Below are 17,540 nucleotides of genomic sequence, written 5' to 3' on the forward strand. Positions count from 1 at the left end.
CTTCATTTTAGTGTTCTCTCAATTTGATTGGATACAATCTATAAATACAAAATGACAAATCTTGTCTGCGATTCGTGGATTTTCAAATTCACATACTTCTATTCAAGTCTTCAAAATGATGAGCCCATTGAAATTGCTTTGTAGCACACACAAACTTTTTTTCTTCTATTTTTAAAGACAAATCAATATCTGAGGACTTCTTATTGCTTTAAACGAGGAATTTCAATATTTTATTACCGGGTAATAGGCCTTTTTCCACGGAACACAATTCATATAAGACTGAAGTAATCTTTTATGGGACAATTTACCATGTTTTTTTTATGAATTCCTTCGGCAAAAACTGTCTTAGAGCAAATTGGCAAAAGTTTTGGTGACATTTTTTGCAAGTTCAGCTGCGATGCAATCGCAACTGAATTGTTATTGCGAGCAAAATGAAGTAAAACGATTTTGCCAATGTCAACAAAAAAAAGAAGGAACCTGATTAGGCACATGTCATAATGTTGAACCGTCACTTTTATTGCCCTGTCAATCTTCTCAAAAATAAAGGGTAAGCAGAAAGCAAAACCATATTTGCATTTGCTGCATAAAATTCATACACACAATAATATGGACTATTTCAACGTCGAAAAAAGGTCGTATATCACACTCAAACCCTGAACACATATATATATATATATATATATATATATATATATATATATATATATATATATATATATTAACGATTTTTGTTCATCTATACCTCAGAAAGTTTTTTTCACACCTTTGACTTTGGCAGTTTAGATTCATATATAATCTAATTTAATTTCTCGAACTACTTGCTTTATGCCTAGGTCATTGCTAATAAGGGTGGATTCTTCAAAAAGTATTTTGTGGTCTTCGTTGCTATATATATATATATATATATATATATATATATATATATATATATATATATATATATATATATATATATATATATATATATATATATATATATATATATATATATATATGTATATATATATATATATATATATATATATATATATATATATATATATATATATATATATATATATATATCCTTCCCCTTATATATCCCCTTGTTCTCCTTCCCATTTGTATTTCTTTTTTTAGGAGGGGGGTCGAAGATAACAAGTTTTCACTTTTACTAAAAGTCTATCAAAAGAAATTTGCTTCTGTCTGCCTACCGCGTAAGATGTTTTGGGAAAGTAATATTTTCTGATCGCTATACACAATGGCGTCGGGTTTGTTTGGGATTTCTTAGGATTGAACATGTGTGCAACATTTTGACATACATTAATTTAGCAGAGATTTCCGTAGTTGGGATTTCAGAGATCGGAGCTTTTTCATTCTCTTCTTCGTCTGATCCTGATGAAAAGGCATCTACTCTTGTCTTGTTCTTCTCTTTCTCAAGTTTCTGCTGCTCCTCGGTGGTTAGCATTTCACTGTTCCCTCACGATAACTCTTGTAAATGACTCTTGTCAAACATATCTGACATGACAGACAATATTTTCTACTATAGGCGTGGCTTCCAATTCTTTTGCAATCATTTCATCTGGTTACAAACTTCCCCATACGATGGTCATTGTTCATAAGGAAATTTTCTGCCAAACTTTATCATCAAGAATTATGGTATGGACAACGCTAAACTTATGTTCTGCAAAATTCTCTGAATACTTTTCCCCTAGTAAAATCTTATTCGTTGCTTGAGTTTCCCGAGAAGCCAACATTACCATTGCTTCTTATCTAAATTTTATCATTTCATTAAAAAGTTCGCGCTTTTGCTATCTTAATCTAAAAAGAAACCGTAGCTGAAACTTAAAACGAAACCGTAGCAAGAAAGAAAAAGTACTCAGAAAAATCCTAATCTATTTGTAGTATCTTATAATTTAATAAAGAATCTTTTGTTTGTCCTTCAAAAACCAAACCTTAAAATTAATTTCCCTACAGCCAAATTTACAGGAAAGGGTTAAAGATAGTGTAAAGCTAGGAATTGTTGCGCAAAAAAGGCGAACAGATTATTAGCAGGACGTTGAAGTATTAGAAATCTAAAATCCGATTCTTTTAGTTTCTGAAGGAAGGACTCAAGTTGATAAATGTTAGGTGCCTGCTTTTAAGACTCTTGCTTGAACACTGCAGTTGGTAGCACCGATTCTCAATCAAGACTGGTATTTCATCACTACCAAGTAACAACCATCATTTAAACAGGATAAATATCGGTAAGACAGCCCAAAATATAAGATTTTAAAGCTTGAAAGCTTAAAAGAGTCCGAGTTGTTTTATTTTCGCCGACTCTGGCTCTTTAGCATACTAAGCCATGCCCTAACGCTGACTACAAAGCTCTAAGTTTGAACGATTCCAAGTCATTTTGCAGTCAATTAGTACCGGCCTCTCTCCAAAGCCACGATTATTAAGTGAAAATATGAAGAAGGAATTTGCTAGGCAAAAAAGGCGAAAAGGATAAAATATCAATTACAACCCTCAATGATACAATATAATTTTTAGTATATCAACGAGCTTTTCCCACTAGTTTGACTAGTTCTCTCTTATAGTTCCCAACCATAATTAAAATGACGATATATAAAGTTAAGCATGAAAGCGTTCTGCGCAACATTCTGGGAAAATCAGAAAGATTTCATAATGGCTTTTATCTACAACGCATATCTTCAACCGCACATTTGCTTATAATAATTGTGAAAATCGACCTTTTTTTTTCTTGCGGCCTGGAAAGATTAAAATAATTGAAAACTAAAATAAAAGTGTAGGGCGACAACTGCAACTTTATTCAAGGGCCTTCACGACACCATTTTTCAGCATAAATGCAATTACATCCTTTCCCAGAGAGAAGGAAACATAAAGAGGATGAATGATCGAGATAACAGCCATAATGGATGCATGTTACCTGCTTCAAAACTAACTCGTTAAAAATTTTCTAATCTACTAAATGCCAAAATTCAGCCTTCTTGCACAGTATTTTTAGAGAGAGTGGGTGGGGGGGGGAGGGCGATCAGAAGCTTCTACTGGTAGTACTACCAAATTTTCCTTGTAACTGAGTAGTATTTGGTAACCTCAAAAACAGACTATATTCATTTATGTAAGTTCTGGGTATTTTTTAAATAATTCGTTCTCATTAGTAAATTCGAATCTAATTTGTTTTTATATTAGAGTTTAATAGTACGTTTTGCTATCTGTTTAATAGTAGTTTAATAGAGTTTAATAGTACGTTTTGCAGAATATAATCTAATTTGTTTTTATATTAGAGTTTAATAGTACGTTTTGCTATCTGTTTTAGGCTCAGTTGTAGAGATCGCAAAATCCACAAGCTAAAAAATCTGCGATTTTCTGGGAAGTTTAAAGCTTAAAAACCCCATTTTAACTTCTATATTTTCTACTTAATTGCAAACCTAGTAGTAGAACTTTTCAAATGACTCATTATTTGCCTTACAATTTCATCTTGAACAAAAAAGGGAAAAAGAAATTCTGCGACGATAAAAGAATAAATAAGTATAGTAAAGGATAAACATAAAACTTTGTATACAAACGGTAGAATTACAATAATTTTCACGATAGCTGACTAAACTAAAAAGATAAAAAACAAAATTGATAATCAATTTTTGTCAGCAAAAATATTCAAATTCATTAGGATTTGTTCAGATTTAAGAGTTGATTGAACATGTTGAGGCATTTGAGGAGACTGAAGCGACACAGTTGAAGAAGTCGAGCTCTCAAGAGGTGAGACGATGAATTCTAAAAACAAAATAAACAAGAAATGAGATATAGGTTAGTAGATTTCTAACAAATAAAGTAATAAATACTAAAACAAAGCAATCACAGAAAAAAAAGATAAAAATGGAAAAAAAAAGATGCGGTTTAGACCATTGACAGATGGCCATGTAAAGGTTTTGTCTTCGATATTTCAGCCATTTAAAATGAAACATGACCAATTTTCAGCAACAACTGTCATATGATTGCAATTCAAATTACATCTTATCTTAGAATTGTCATGGTCTTAGAAAATTAGAAAAAAAAATCTATTATTGTCAAGCAAAACAACAACAACGTAGCGATAGTAGATGCATAAAATAGGCATTAATTTCAATGAAAAAGATGCATGACATACATACTAAAAAAAGTTTATGTTTGCAGAATTGAAGAGGTCAACTGTTGTGATGACGTGTAAAATTGCTGTAGTTATGATTCCAGCTTTTACTTAGTGTTTATTGTCTGGTATATGTCATGTTACTATCACCCCAATTTTATGTCTGCAAAGAATCGCCGTTAAAATTAATGAAAGAAAGAAAAAACATAGTCAGTAATAACTATTAATAAGTTGATAGTTACGAATCAAAGGGATAACATTCTTAACAAACAGGAGCGATAAAGTTTAACTGTAGTGGCCAAATTGCTCACTATCTTTCCCATAGCAAACATTTTCGGTTTTTCCATTATCCCCAAGACAAAAAGTTGCACGACATGCATAGGTGATAATATTCGTTTTAGTAAAAGCAACGAGCCTATGGTCAGTAGGAAAATAAAAGGAAAACCAATCAAACGAATATTTGGCCTCTAACACAACAAGGCATTCTAAGGGTTGAAATAGCGAAAGAAATCAAACCATGACAGCTTAAAAAAGGGAGGAATTTAAAATCGAAATAGAATACAAATAAGAAAACAAAATCAAATCAATATATGTAATACCTATTCCGTCTAAAAATCCCGGAAGTAACATTAACAATCAATGAGCTACTCCTGACACAACACAAGAATCAACTGACAATAAGATAATGACAACAATTGAAGAAGAACTTTACTATTCTATTGAGAAACAATCCTTTCTACGGATACCTTGGTATTTTCATAACCGAGTTACAATCTTTGACAATAGGTTCATACTTGTAATTAATATCATAAACTGAAAAAAAGCATTTAAACCACCTGTATCTCTGTTAATTGTTAAATCTGCGAAAATATGTTTTTTTTTTTATTTCTACGGCTTCCTTAGCCTATTGAGTAAAACCTTTATGATTAGAAGCAAATGGCATTTCCTGAAACTGTGCAGAATATTCAGGGTGAACAGAAATACTCACTGCTAAAGCAGAAACAAAAGTGTCAAGAGTCTTGAGAGCTTTATTTATGACATTGCATTTAATGTATCATTTCACAAATTGCTGGTGTGTGCGGCCAATGCACAACATACAATAAGAGCAAGGAATGCTATACACTCAACTCGCGAGATTGTTGTAGTTTCAATATTATGTTTAAACTAAGGTCGTTTAAGTTTTTTACTGAGGCCAGGTACACAAGGCAAAGAAATATAGGCTACTAGCTGTTGGGGTGGCGCTTCGCGCCACCCCAAAACCTAGTTGGTGGGGCGCTTCGCGCCCCCCCAAGCCCCCCCCCGCGCGCGTAAGTCGTTACGCGCCATATTAGTTACGCGCCATTGTAGTTGTGTCCCTGTGTCCCACCTGTGAATAGAGATAGATATATATATATGTTTTTAACTACGTAAAACATGCGAATATACAACATTCTTCGCTGTCCCATTGTCTGTGCATATAAATAGATTGTCAGGTTTACTGACTCTTGAACATGCAACATATAATTGTCCACGGGAAAAACAATCCGTATTCAGATCTATACCTCATTATTCTAATGATGTGTCCCTGTGTCCCGGTCGTCATTTATATTCCCTGTGTCCCGGTATCCCAGTTTGTAATTTCTCTTTGAGTGTCCCGGTCGTCATTTATATTCCCTGTGTCCCGGTCGTCATTTATATTCCCTGTGTCCCGGTCGTCATTTGTGTCCCGGTCTGTAATTTCTATTCGAACAATCCCTGTGTCCCGGTCGTCATTTATATATCCCGCCTGTGCCCCCGGCGTCCCCGTTGTAGTTGTGTCCCTATGTCCCGGTCGTCATTTATATTCCCTGTGTCCCGGTCGTGATATGTGTCCGGGTGTCCCAGTCTGTAATTTCTCTTTGAGGTTCCCGGTCGTCATTTATATTCCCTGTGTCCCGGTCGTCATTTGTGTCCCGGTATGTAATTTCATCAGTTGACAAACATGACGTCAGTCGACAAACAACTACATGACACATACAGCTCAATCCTTATAATGACGTCAGTCGACAAACATGACGTCAGTCGACACACAAACATGACGTCACTCGACACACACACACAGACAACTTATTTTTATATATATATAGATAGATTTCAAATTTCAGAACATGCAAATTAAGGCTTTTCGGTGCTGAAACGGTTGTGGTAGGCCTACAGGCAAACTATTCATTTTATTTGTCTTCTTTTTTTTCTACCTCATGGCGATAGACCTGCTGTTTCCGAGATTTACTTCTTTCATTTTGTCATTGTGTGCTAGAACGGCTTTAGATTTTCCATTAGCATTTTTTCTTTTTACTTTAGACACTAGCATCAAATTCTTTATTGGCTATTGACTTTGCAAAGCAAAGCCAAACCAAAAGAAATGAATTAAAATATAAAAATTTTCGATTTTTTTTTCTTATATTTAAGGGATACTATTTCCTAGTAAACATTCATTTCTTATTGGTCCATACCTTGATTCATTTCATTTCATACCTTGGCAACCCAAGGTATTTAACGGAATCTTTAGTAACAATATTCAGTGTTCCACCCTAACTGAATAACGCTGGACATCATTATTATTGTTGCCACTATGAATTTTGTTTAAGTAGGTTCAATCTCTAGTCCTATTTCTCGTAGATGAAGGTAATATATTAATTGCATTCTATACTGATTAAACTGTCCTAAACAGCGAAATATCCTCAGCATACGACAAGTGGTTAAATATAGCAGGGTTAAGAACTGACCCTTGTTTTACTCTACGACGTAAAGAAATTGGGCCTAAAAGTCACCCTTCCGACGAAATTTTCATAGACGAATTACCATACCAACCAGTCAAACACTGAGCTTCACTCCACTACACAACAATGATAATAAGCGTGGTTATGCAACATGCTATCAAACACCTTTGAAATACACTTTTGGTACAATAGTCCAGGAAACCATAGCTCTAAATAAATATGTAAAACAGGTAGATATTTTCGATTTTTAAAATGTCCTTATCCCGAATAAGGGCCTTATTTGGTCGATTATGACCAAACGTCTTCCCATAATCCTACAATGAAGGTGGGCACATTCTTGTCATTGTTTAAAAACAAAAATACGTAAAATAAGAATTTAAACTCTCACAGAAAAAAAGTACCCACAAGATGGGGATCATGATGGCTTCAGCCCATAGAACACTGAAGGCCATATGGAAATATTCAATTCGTATCCTCACATTCACTCCGTTTCTTTTTAGTAAAACATTATTAGAAGTTAAAGCAAAAAACTACAACTGGTCAAAATTTCAGCTGCGTATTCGAAGTTCTCCTAAAATGGCAGTTGAATATTTTAGTACTTAAAGCAGAGAACCTTATAAAAACTTTACAAATATTCAAACAAAGCTATTTCAGTCAAAAGCAATCACAACCTAATTTAAAAAAAGCTTACGATAACTTTTTTGCAAAAAAAAAGTAAAAAGGCATATCCAGATCTATAACAAGAAGAAATTAAGTCATGAGAGTCGAACCTGAATCAAACTTACTTTCAGTCAAACTTGAAAAGAACAGATAATACTGCAAATAATTAAATGAAACCCAAAACGAAAAAAAATTGTAATGTTTCAAAATACATTTGAAAACCTCTTCCGAATGTACAGCAGTCATTTCGTAAGTCATCAACTTAAAAGATTATTTCAGCAAACTAAACAGATTGCTTAAAAAACTACAGTCTGAGAGTTAAAATTTTTTTTTAGATATAAATGTCCTATACTTTGGAATGAAATAGAAATAAAAGAAAAAATCGTGACGAAAAAGTCTACTTTTAAAATAATAAAACTAACTTGAAAATTACAAATTAGTTTTACACAATGTGTTAAAATCACCCGTTATAAACTTTTCGAGTGTATATTGCAAAATATTTAGAATTGAATGGACGGACCTGGAATAACTTGTAGAGTCTGGACAAAAGATCCAAATAAACGAAAGAAAAATAAAGCCCGCCACCTACATTTTCTCAAATCTTAGAAAACCATTTAACTTCTCCCGTTTTGTTCCAAAGATAAAAATGTTCAGATTTAATTAAACTTATCATCACAAAAGCGAGAGGAAAAGGAAATTTTAAAGATGAAATGAAAAGTACTTACTAGTCGGTAATGGAGTCTTGACAAACTGACTAAAAGGCAGATCCATTAGAGGAGGAGGAGGAGGAGGCGATGCTAATTCTGCTTTCAAGTCATCAATATTATCATCCTAAAGTTAAAAAAACAAAACCTTATAGCAACCAGAATTTTAAATGTAAAACGTTTAGAGAGAAAAACCGAGAGAGAGAGAGGGAGAGAGAGAGAGAGGGAGAGAGAGAGAGAGAGAGAGAGAGAGAAAGAGAGAGAGAGAGAGAGAGAGAGAGAGAGAGAGAGAGAGAGAGAGAGAGAAAATCAGCAAACTTTTGTATATAGTCTCGATCTCTGTGGCAAACTGGTGCATACAGTCTATAGCTATATCCCGATATTAGAGGGGATGGCGGATGGGATGCAGTTAAACAGAAATTATCAAATAGAGATTTTGGAAGGACATTCGGGCCCCCTGGATGCAGAACTACCTTACTGCGAGAGAAAACAGGAACGCCTAATTCAAAAGCACTTTAATGCACTTGCTTATACACAATTTTATTTGAGTAATAAAATAATAAATTAACGGAAAATTTTCGGGTTTTGGAGGCTCTTTAGGGGCAACTCATAGACCACAAAATGATAAACCCTATTAAACCCATTTTCAGTATAGGTTTACAGCATAAAAACAATTGGTCGATCAAGCTTCGTCGCTACAGCTGTTATTAAATACATATCTGAAAATGATGTATATCAGGCACATATGAATGATTTCTTCTTATGAAGGATTTTGTATGGCTAAATGCTAGATGTAGCCACAAAATCTACAATGACCGTTTAAACGAAACAATGGATGGATTGGATAACTTTTTTTCGTAGCGAATGGAAAAGGAGCATAATCTGTCTGAACTGATACAAGAAACTGTCTTACAGCGACTAAATAATCCTACACAAATCAAAATCTGGACATTCACTGGCACTTTTTTTTCAATTGGAAAGTCTAGGGACTCTCTAGAGATTGTGAATACCACATGAGTGTTATAGCCATTGATCATATTTTAGTAAGTTTAAGATACTATCACAGAACTAGCTTGGAAAGAAGACAAATTATTTGCCCAAACTTTTTATCTGGAGAACCTTCTTGCTGAACCTCATGAAAGTACTTAAATACCGGAGGCAAGCAAAACTTTCCCTTACATTTTTTGTGTGTGTGTAAATGGTGTGAATTTATTTGAGGGACTGGTGTACAGCGGGGAACTTTTACCTCTAGATACGCAACGGATATTCGACATTTTATGGAGGACTTTTGCATTTATGTTGGTAAACAGAGGGTTTAGCTTTCGTTCGGTTTCCCCAGTCTATATTTTCGCCCTTACAACCAGGGGGAAATAAGTTTTAATAAAGAAAGTGATTTATTATAACTGATGCAATTTCCCTTGCGGAAGCATAGTTTACAAAGAAAAATTTTTTTTTTGGTGAATTATATAGCAATAGACCTGTGAAAAATGGTTTTTTTCAAAGAAGGAATGTTAGCCGAAGTAATGAAAAAAAAAAGAACAAACAAAAAACAAATAGTCATTTTATGTTCAAAGGTTAGTATGATGAACCTTTCACACTGTAAGAAAGATTTTTCGCATATTTATTAGTAGTTCTAGATTTAGACAGAAAAAAGTTCCCGGAGTCTCCAATTTAAAGGAGGCTTTCTACAAGTCTGGACCCCTCCTGGTCATTACATGATTATTAGCATTTGGTAATCCACTGCTATTAGCTAGTGTGAGAATTCCTAAAAAGTGTATCCGGCTTATTAACACTGAGTCATTAAATGTTCAACTCCGTATGTATTATACTAATATCAGGAAGCAAGCCAAATTAATAAGCAAGGAGGAGGCTAAATGGCCCAAAAAGTCCAAAAAAAAAACAGGCAAAACCCCGAGCAATTATATGTTATTCATTATCCAATGCAACACTTTGGGGTTGACTAGAGTACTATCAAACAGTTCATGGAAACGAAATGGAAGTAAGAAGCGACTCGAGCTAATTGTAACCAAAATTCTAAAAAACAAGAGCTAAGAGCTCATATGGCACTTGTGACGAGGCGAGAAGAGCTAAGAGCCAAGATATCATATGGTATGAGCTCTAACAAAATTCTATGAATCAATAGATTGAATTAAAAAGGAACATAAGAGGCTTAATGCCGGTCAGATTTAAAATAAGAGCTCTGAGTCACGATGTCCTTCTAAACACCAAAATTCATTAAGATCCGATCACCCACTCGTAAGTTATAAATAACTAATTTTTTCTAATTTTTCCTCTCCCTTTAGCCCCCCCCCCCAGATGGTCGAATCTGGGAAAACGACTTTATCAAACCAAATTGTGCAGCTCCCTGACACACCTACCAATTTTCATCGTCCTAGCACGTCCAGAATCACCAAACTCGCCAAATCACTGAACCCCTCTCTCCAACTCCCCCAAAGAGAGCGAATCCAATACGATTCTGTCAATTACGTATCAAGGACATTTGTTTATTCTATCCACCAAGCTTCATCCTGATTCCTCCGCTTAAAGTGTTTTTCCAAGATTTCCCCCTCCAACTCCCCCCAATGTCAAAAGATCTGGTCGGGATTCGAAATAAGAGCTTTGAGACATGAATTCCTTCTAAAAATCAAATTTCATTAAGATCTGATCATCTATTCGTAAGATAAAAATACCCCAATTTTTACGTTTTCCAAGAATTCCGGTTTCCCCCTCCAACTCCCCCCAATGTCACAGGATCTGGTCGGAATTTAAAATTAGAATTTTAAAGCACAAGATCCTTCTAAATATCAAATTTCATTAAGATGTCACCCTTTCGTAAGTTACAAATACCTCAATTTTCAAAATTACCCCCCCCCCCCCCAATTCCACCAAAGAGAGCAGATCCGGTCCGGTTATGTCAGTCACGTATCTTAGACAGGTTTCTATTCTTCCCATCCAGTTTCATCGTGATCTCACCGCTTTAAGTATTTTCTAAGATTTCCCCCCCTCCCAATTGCGCTTGATCCGGTAGAGATTTTAAATAAGAGATCTGAGTTACGAAGTCCTTCTAAATATGAAGTATGATGAAGATCCGATGACTCCTTCGTAAACTAAAAATACGTCATTTTTTCTTATTTTTCAGAATTAACCCCCCCCCCAATAGAGCGGATCCGTTCCAATTATGTAAATCACGTATTTCTGCTTATTTTTCCCACCAAGTTTCATCCCGATCCCTCCAATCTAAGTGTTTTAAATGATTTTAGGTTCCCCCACCGCAAACTTCCCCCAATGTCACCAGATCCGGTCAGGATTTAAAATAAGAGCTTTGAGACACGATATCTTTCTAAATATCAAATTTCATTGAGATCCGATCACCCGTTCGTAAGTTAAAAATACCTCATTTTTTCTAATTTTTCAGAATTAACCCCTCCCCTAACTACCCCAAAGAGAGCGGATCCGTTCCGGTTATGTCAATCATGTATCTATGACTCGTGATTATTTTTACCACCAAGTTTCATCCCGATCCCTCCATTCTAAGTGTTTTCCAAGTTTTAGGTTTCCCCCTCCGAGCTCCCCCCCCCAATGTCACCAGATCCGGTCGGGATTTAAAATAAGAGCTCTGAGCCACGATATCCTTCTAAATATCAAATTTCATTGAGATCCGATCACCCGTTTGTAAGTTAAAAATACCTCATTTTTCTAATTTTTCAGAAATAACCCCCCCTCCAACTACCCCAAAGAGAGCGGATCCGTTCCGTTTATGTCAATCATCTATCTAGGACTTGTGTTTATTTTTCCCACCAAGTTTCATCCCGATCCCTCCACTCTAAGTGTTTACCAAGTTTTAGGTTTCCCCCTCCCAACTCCCCCCAATGTCACCAGATCCGTTCGGGATTTAAAATAAGAGCTCTAAGACACGATATCCTTCTAAACATCAAATTTCATTGAGATCCGATCACCCGTTCGTAAGTTAAAAATACCTCATTTTTTCTAATTTTTTCAGAATTACTGATTAGAATTAATTTTTTAATACCAAGTGCCATAAAAAGGATTTTTGATAACACTTAATGCGTCAAAAGGATTGGCTTGTTAGCTAATTCTATACATATAACACGTATTAAGTTTAAAGTAACCTATTAAAATCCATGAGTCTTGAAAAATTTGCCTGGTTTACGAAATAGGGGAGAAATCCACCCAAAAAGGCAAGTGATCTTAATGAGAATCAAACCATTAGATTCAACATATCAGAGAAACCTAATCCCCAGGTTTGCATTAGGAAATGCGGAATATGGGATTTTTTCCCCCAGAAAAAGACCATGGGTGCGTGTTTATTTACTTGCTTCTTTCTTCTCTGGTGGTGATCCCACCGAGCCAATGGTTCTAGAAGATAGGGAGAGGGCTCGTTCAAGGGGCAATTAAAATCTGTAGTGCCTTTTTTCAGTGGCCAACACAACTGCGCACGGGGAAGTAGCATTTTCTGCCATCAAACGAGATTTTGCGCCATTGAGGGCCAATTTGCTATCGATTGAAAGTCTGAGATAACCAAAAATTTAAAGCATCGAAAACTGTACATTGAGCTTCCCAGTAGCAAAGGAAGGAATTCCACACTCTGGCGCATTTATTCCCAAGAAGCCACATATCTATATATATAAAAATAAGTTGTCTGTCTGTCTGTCTGTGGATCAGGTGACGTCATGTTTCTGTGTTGACTGACGTCATGAAATTAGTTGTCGTCATTTTTGCTTTGACGGTGACGTCATTCAAGATATTTAAGACGTATGTTCACGTAGAAATCGATTAATGTTTAAGTTTACAATGACTGATGAACTTACCATGGCAAAAGCCGATGAAGATGCTCAAAGAGTCTATGCCAAAAAACTTGCTGCTGATAGAGAAAGTCAGAAAAGAAAGCGTGCCGAGGAACTACCCGAGCAACGCGAAAGCAGACTTGCTGCTAAAAGAGAAAGTGAAAAAAGAAGGCGTGCCGAGGAATCAAAAGAACAGCAAGGAAACAGGCTTGAGGCTGATAGAGAAAGAAAGAACAGAAAGCGTGCCGAGGAATCAAAAGAACAGCAAGGAAACAGGCTTGAGGCTGATAGAGAAAGAAAGAACAGAAAGCGTGCCGAGGAACTACCAGAGCAACGCGGAAGCAGACTTGCTGCTAAAAGAGAAAGTGAAAAAAGAAGGCGTGCCGAGGAATTACAAGAACAGCAAGAAATCAGGCTTGCTGCTGATAGAGAAAGTAAGAAAAGAAAGCGTGCCGAGGAATCACAAGAACAGCAAGAAATCAGGCTTGCTGCTGATAGAGAAAGTAAGAAAAGAAAGCGTGCCGAGGAATCAGAGCAACCTGAAAGTTATCGCCTGGCATTCAGGTACAACCCAGTCGATGATTATAGCTTGAGTAGATGTGTTCAAATCGGGACAATGTCTAAAATTTGTCCCTATTGCAAGGCCTTGAAATTCAATGGTGAAACAATGGGAATGTGTTGCGCCTCAGGAAAAGTTAAACTTCCTCTATTGGCTGCACCACCAGAGCCATTGAAGACTTTCCTTACTGGAACTACGTCAGAATCTAAGCGTTTTTTGTCAAAAATCAGAAAATACAACTCATGTTTCCAAATGACGTCGTTTGGAGCCCAAATCGAAAATCCAGATCAATTTATGTCTACTTTCAAAGTAAAAGGGCAAATTTATCATAGAGCAGGGTCCCTTCTACCATTCTCAGGCGAGAATCATAAATTTTTACAATTGTACTTCATCAGTGATAGAAATTCTGAATTGAATGCACGTTGCGAAATTTCTCCCAACGTTGAAAGGACAATCGTTTCCCAATTGCAACATCTTTTCCACGAAAATAATAATTTAGTGCGTCTGTTCAAAACAGCCATCGATTTGATGCCTACTGATACGCATAAAATTGTTATTTCCGCTGACAAAACGCCTCCTGGCCAACATGTGCGTAGATACAATGCTCCAACTATCGACCAAGTGGCAATCGTTATGGTCGGTGATCAGTTTTTACCTCGAGATATTATTCTTCATAAGCGAAACGCTCAGTTGTTAAGAATTGCTGAAACTCATCGATGCTACGATGCCCTACAATATCCTGTCATTTTTTGGGATGGAGCCGACGGCTATCACTTTAATATTAAATTGATGAATCCAGCCACTAACAAAGAAATGAATAAGAAATGCAGTGCAATGCATTATTATTCCTATAGACTAATGATTCGGCAGGATGAAGAAAATTATATTTTAAAATGCCGTGAATTGTTTCACCAATTCGTCGTTGATATGTATGCTAAAACTGAATCAGAACGTTTGCTATATATCCGCCTGAATCAGACCAAGCTCCGCTCTGAACAATACATTCATTTGCGAGATGCAGTTATAAATGACGGTAATACCACAAACGTTGGAAGATTAACAATTTTACCTTCGTCATTAGCTGGCAGTCCCCGTCATATGCATGAATATGCTCAAGATGCTATTGCGTATGTTCGTCTCTATGGTCGTCCAGATTTATTTATTACATTTACATGTAATCAATCTTGGGACGAGATACTGCAGCTTTTACTTCAAGGACAATCGGCGGTTCATAGGCATGACATTACGGCCCGTGTCTTCCGGCAAAAGTTGAAATCACTGATAAACTACATTGTAAAACTTGAAGTGTTTGGGTCAGTGCGATGCTGGATGTACTCAGTGGAATGGCAAAAACGAGGTTTGCCACACGCACATATACTAATCTGGCTACATAAAAAAAATACTTCGAACGAAATTGATGATGTGATTTCCGCTGAAATACCTGATAAAAATGTCGATAAGGGGTTACATGATATTATTGTAAAAAATATAATACATGGACCTTGCGGTGCACTGAACGAAATTCACCATGCATGGCCAAAGGAAGGTGCACAAAGCAATATCCTCGACTTTTAGTATCAAACACAATTACTGGCAATGATGGTTACCCACAATATAGAAGAAGATCTAGCGAATTCTTTCATTTCCGATACATGAACGTAGTCCAGCTGTTGTTCACTTAGCGGTACATTTACAGAATGGTCAACGTGTTTATTTCACGGAAACCAACGTGCAACAAAGAGTCCTGAATCCACCGGATACAACATTAACAGCTTTTTTTTCGCTTTGCAAAAATGATTCTTTTGCAAAAAAACTGCTGTATACTGAAGTGCCTTCGTATTACACGTGGAATACTAAAATAAAGTATTTGAACGTCGAAAACAGGGTAAGTCAGTCGACGGCCAACCTACCATCTTCAAAGATACCACGATAGGAAGACTCTACACCGTTCACCCCAATCAACATGAATGCTTCTTTCTACGCCTGCTTTTGGTGAATGTACCCGGTCCGACATCCTTTGAGTATTTGAGGACTGTAAATGGTACTATACATGACACTTACCGTAGTGCATGCCAAGCTCTGAATTTATTGGAGAATGACCAACACTGGGATAACTGCATCAATGACGCGTGCGAAACGTCAACCCCAAGTCAAATTCGTGCATTGTTTGGCATCATTTTAACAATTTGCTCTCCATCAGCTCCTACAGAGTTATGGGAAAAATATAAGTCAAAAATGTCCGAAGATATACTCCATCGAAAACAGTTAGAGACGTCAGATATGACTTTTGGTTTTACATCAGAAATTTATAACTACACTTTAGTTGTTATAGAAGATTTGTGCGTACGGATGGCAAACAAACCTCTTCAGGATTTGGGAATGCCTTCACCTAACCGTATCGCTGCTGTTTCGACATGTGTAGAATTGGATCGTGAACAAAGTTACAGTACGAGTGATCTATTGTCGTATGTACAAAATAACATTTCCAAGTTAACGTCGGAACAAAAAGACATTTATGATACGATAATGCATTGTGTCGATAACAACGTTGGAGAAATTTTCTTTTTGGAAGCGCCAGGAGGTACTGGTAAAACGTTTGTGATAAAACTGATTCTGGCATCAATTCGATCAAAAAATGATATAGCGTTGGCAATTGCGTCGTCCGGAATAGCCGCAACATTGCTGCCTGGTGGAAGAACTGCTCATTCCGCTTTGAAATTGCCTCTGAACTTGCATTCTACAGAAACTCCCACGTGCAATATTTCCAAATCATCTGGGATGGGTAAAGTATTGCAGCAATGCAAACTTATTATTTGGGATGAGTGCACAATGGCACACAAAAAATCGCTCGAGGCTCTGGATCAATGCTTGAAAGATTTGCGAGGGAAGTCGAAACCCTTTGGCAGCACATTAATATTGCTTGCGGGAGATTTCAGGCAAACATTACCTATAATACCTAGATCAACTCCTGCAGACGAAATGAATGCTTGCCTGAAAAATTATAATTTATGGGCACACGTAAAAACATTAAAATTAACTACAAATATGCGTGTCCGATTGCAAAACGATGACTCTGGTCAAACATTTTCAGATCAATTGCTGGCAATGGGAAACGGAAAGCTCCCAGTAGCCTCAATTTCAGGACGTATACAACTACCTGCTGATTTCTGTAATTTAGTGACGTCCAAAAATGAATTGATTGAAAAAGTATTTCCGAATATTCTAAAAAATTATAAAAATAATAAATGGCTAAGTGAAAGAGCGATTCTCGCACCCAAAAATATAGACGTCCACGAAATCAACAATATTGTTTTGACCAAGATTCGAGACCAGGCAGTCCTTTACAAGTCAGTCGACACAGTTTTGGAACCAAATGAAGCGGTTAATTATCCATCTGAATTTTTAAATTCCATAGATCTTTCAGGGTTTCCACCACACGTGCTACAACTAAAAATAGGCGTACCAATAATACTTTTAAGAAATATAAACCCACCAAAGCTTTGCAATGGCACTCGACTTGCCGTAAAAAAAACAATGGAAAACCTAATAGAGGCCACAATCTTGACAGGGCCTTTTGAGGGTGAGGCTGTTCTTATTCCTCGCATTCCCATGATTCCAACGGATCTGCCTTTTCAATTTAAAAGATTGCAAATCCCAATTCGATTAGCATTTTCAATCACCATTAACAAAGCTCAAGGTCAATCATTAGAAAAATGTGGTATAGATCTTAATACTGATTGTTTTTCCCATGGACAATTGTACGTTGCATGTTCGAAGGTCGGTAAACCTGACAATCTATTTATATGCAGCGACAATTGGACAGCGAAGAATGTTGTATATTCGCAAGTTTTACGCAGTTAATTTGTATTTTGGAACCAAATGAAGCGGTTAATTATCCATCTGAATTTTTAAATTCCATAGATCCTTCAGGGTTTCCACCACACGTGCTACAACTAAAAATAGGCGTAC

The 17,540-nt window shown here is 36.3% G+C and overlaps 1 protein-coding gene across 2 annotated transcripts in view; it reads right to left on the minus strand.

The window, feature by feature from the left end:
• Positions 1-3,523: 3,523 nt before the first annotated feature.
• The window catches only part of LOC136034716 (titin-like), a 49,493-nt gene continuing 35,476 nt past the window's right edge, over positions 3,524-17,540 (minus strand). For both annotated transcript variants that reach the window (XM_065716075.1, XM_065716076.1), the window contains exons 7-8: positions 8,229-8,334; positions 3,524-3,753 (exon numbers count right to left, since the gene is read on the minus strand). In XM_065716075.1, the coding sequence (XP_065572147.1) occupies positions 3,614-3,753; positions 8,229-8,334 (246 nt within the window). In that variant the 3' untranslated portion in view covers positions 3,524-3,613. The remainder of the gene's footprint in view (positions 3,754-8,228; positions 8,335-17,540) is intronic.

This window comes from Artemia franciscana, chromosome 13 (assembly GCF_032884065.1).
Source record: "Artemia franciscana chromosome 13, ASM3288406v1, whole genome shotgun sequence".
NCBI classification, from domain to species: domain Eukaryota; kingdom Metazoa; phylum Arthropoda; class Branchiopoda; order Anostraca; family Artemiidae; genus Artemia; species Artemia franciscana.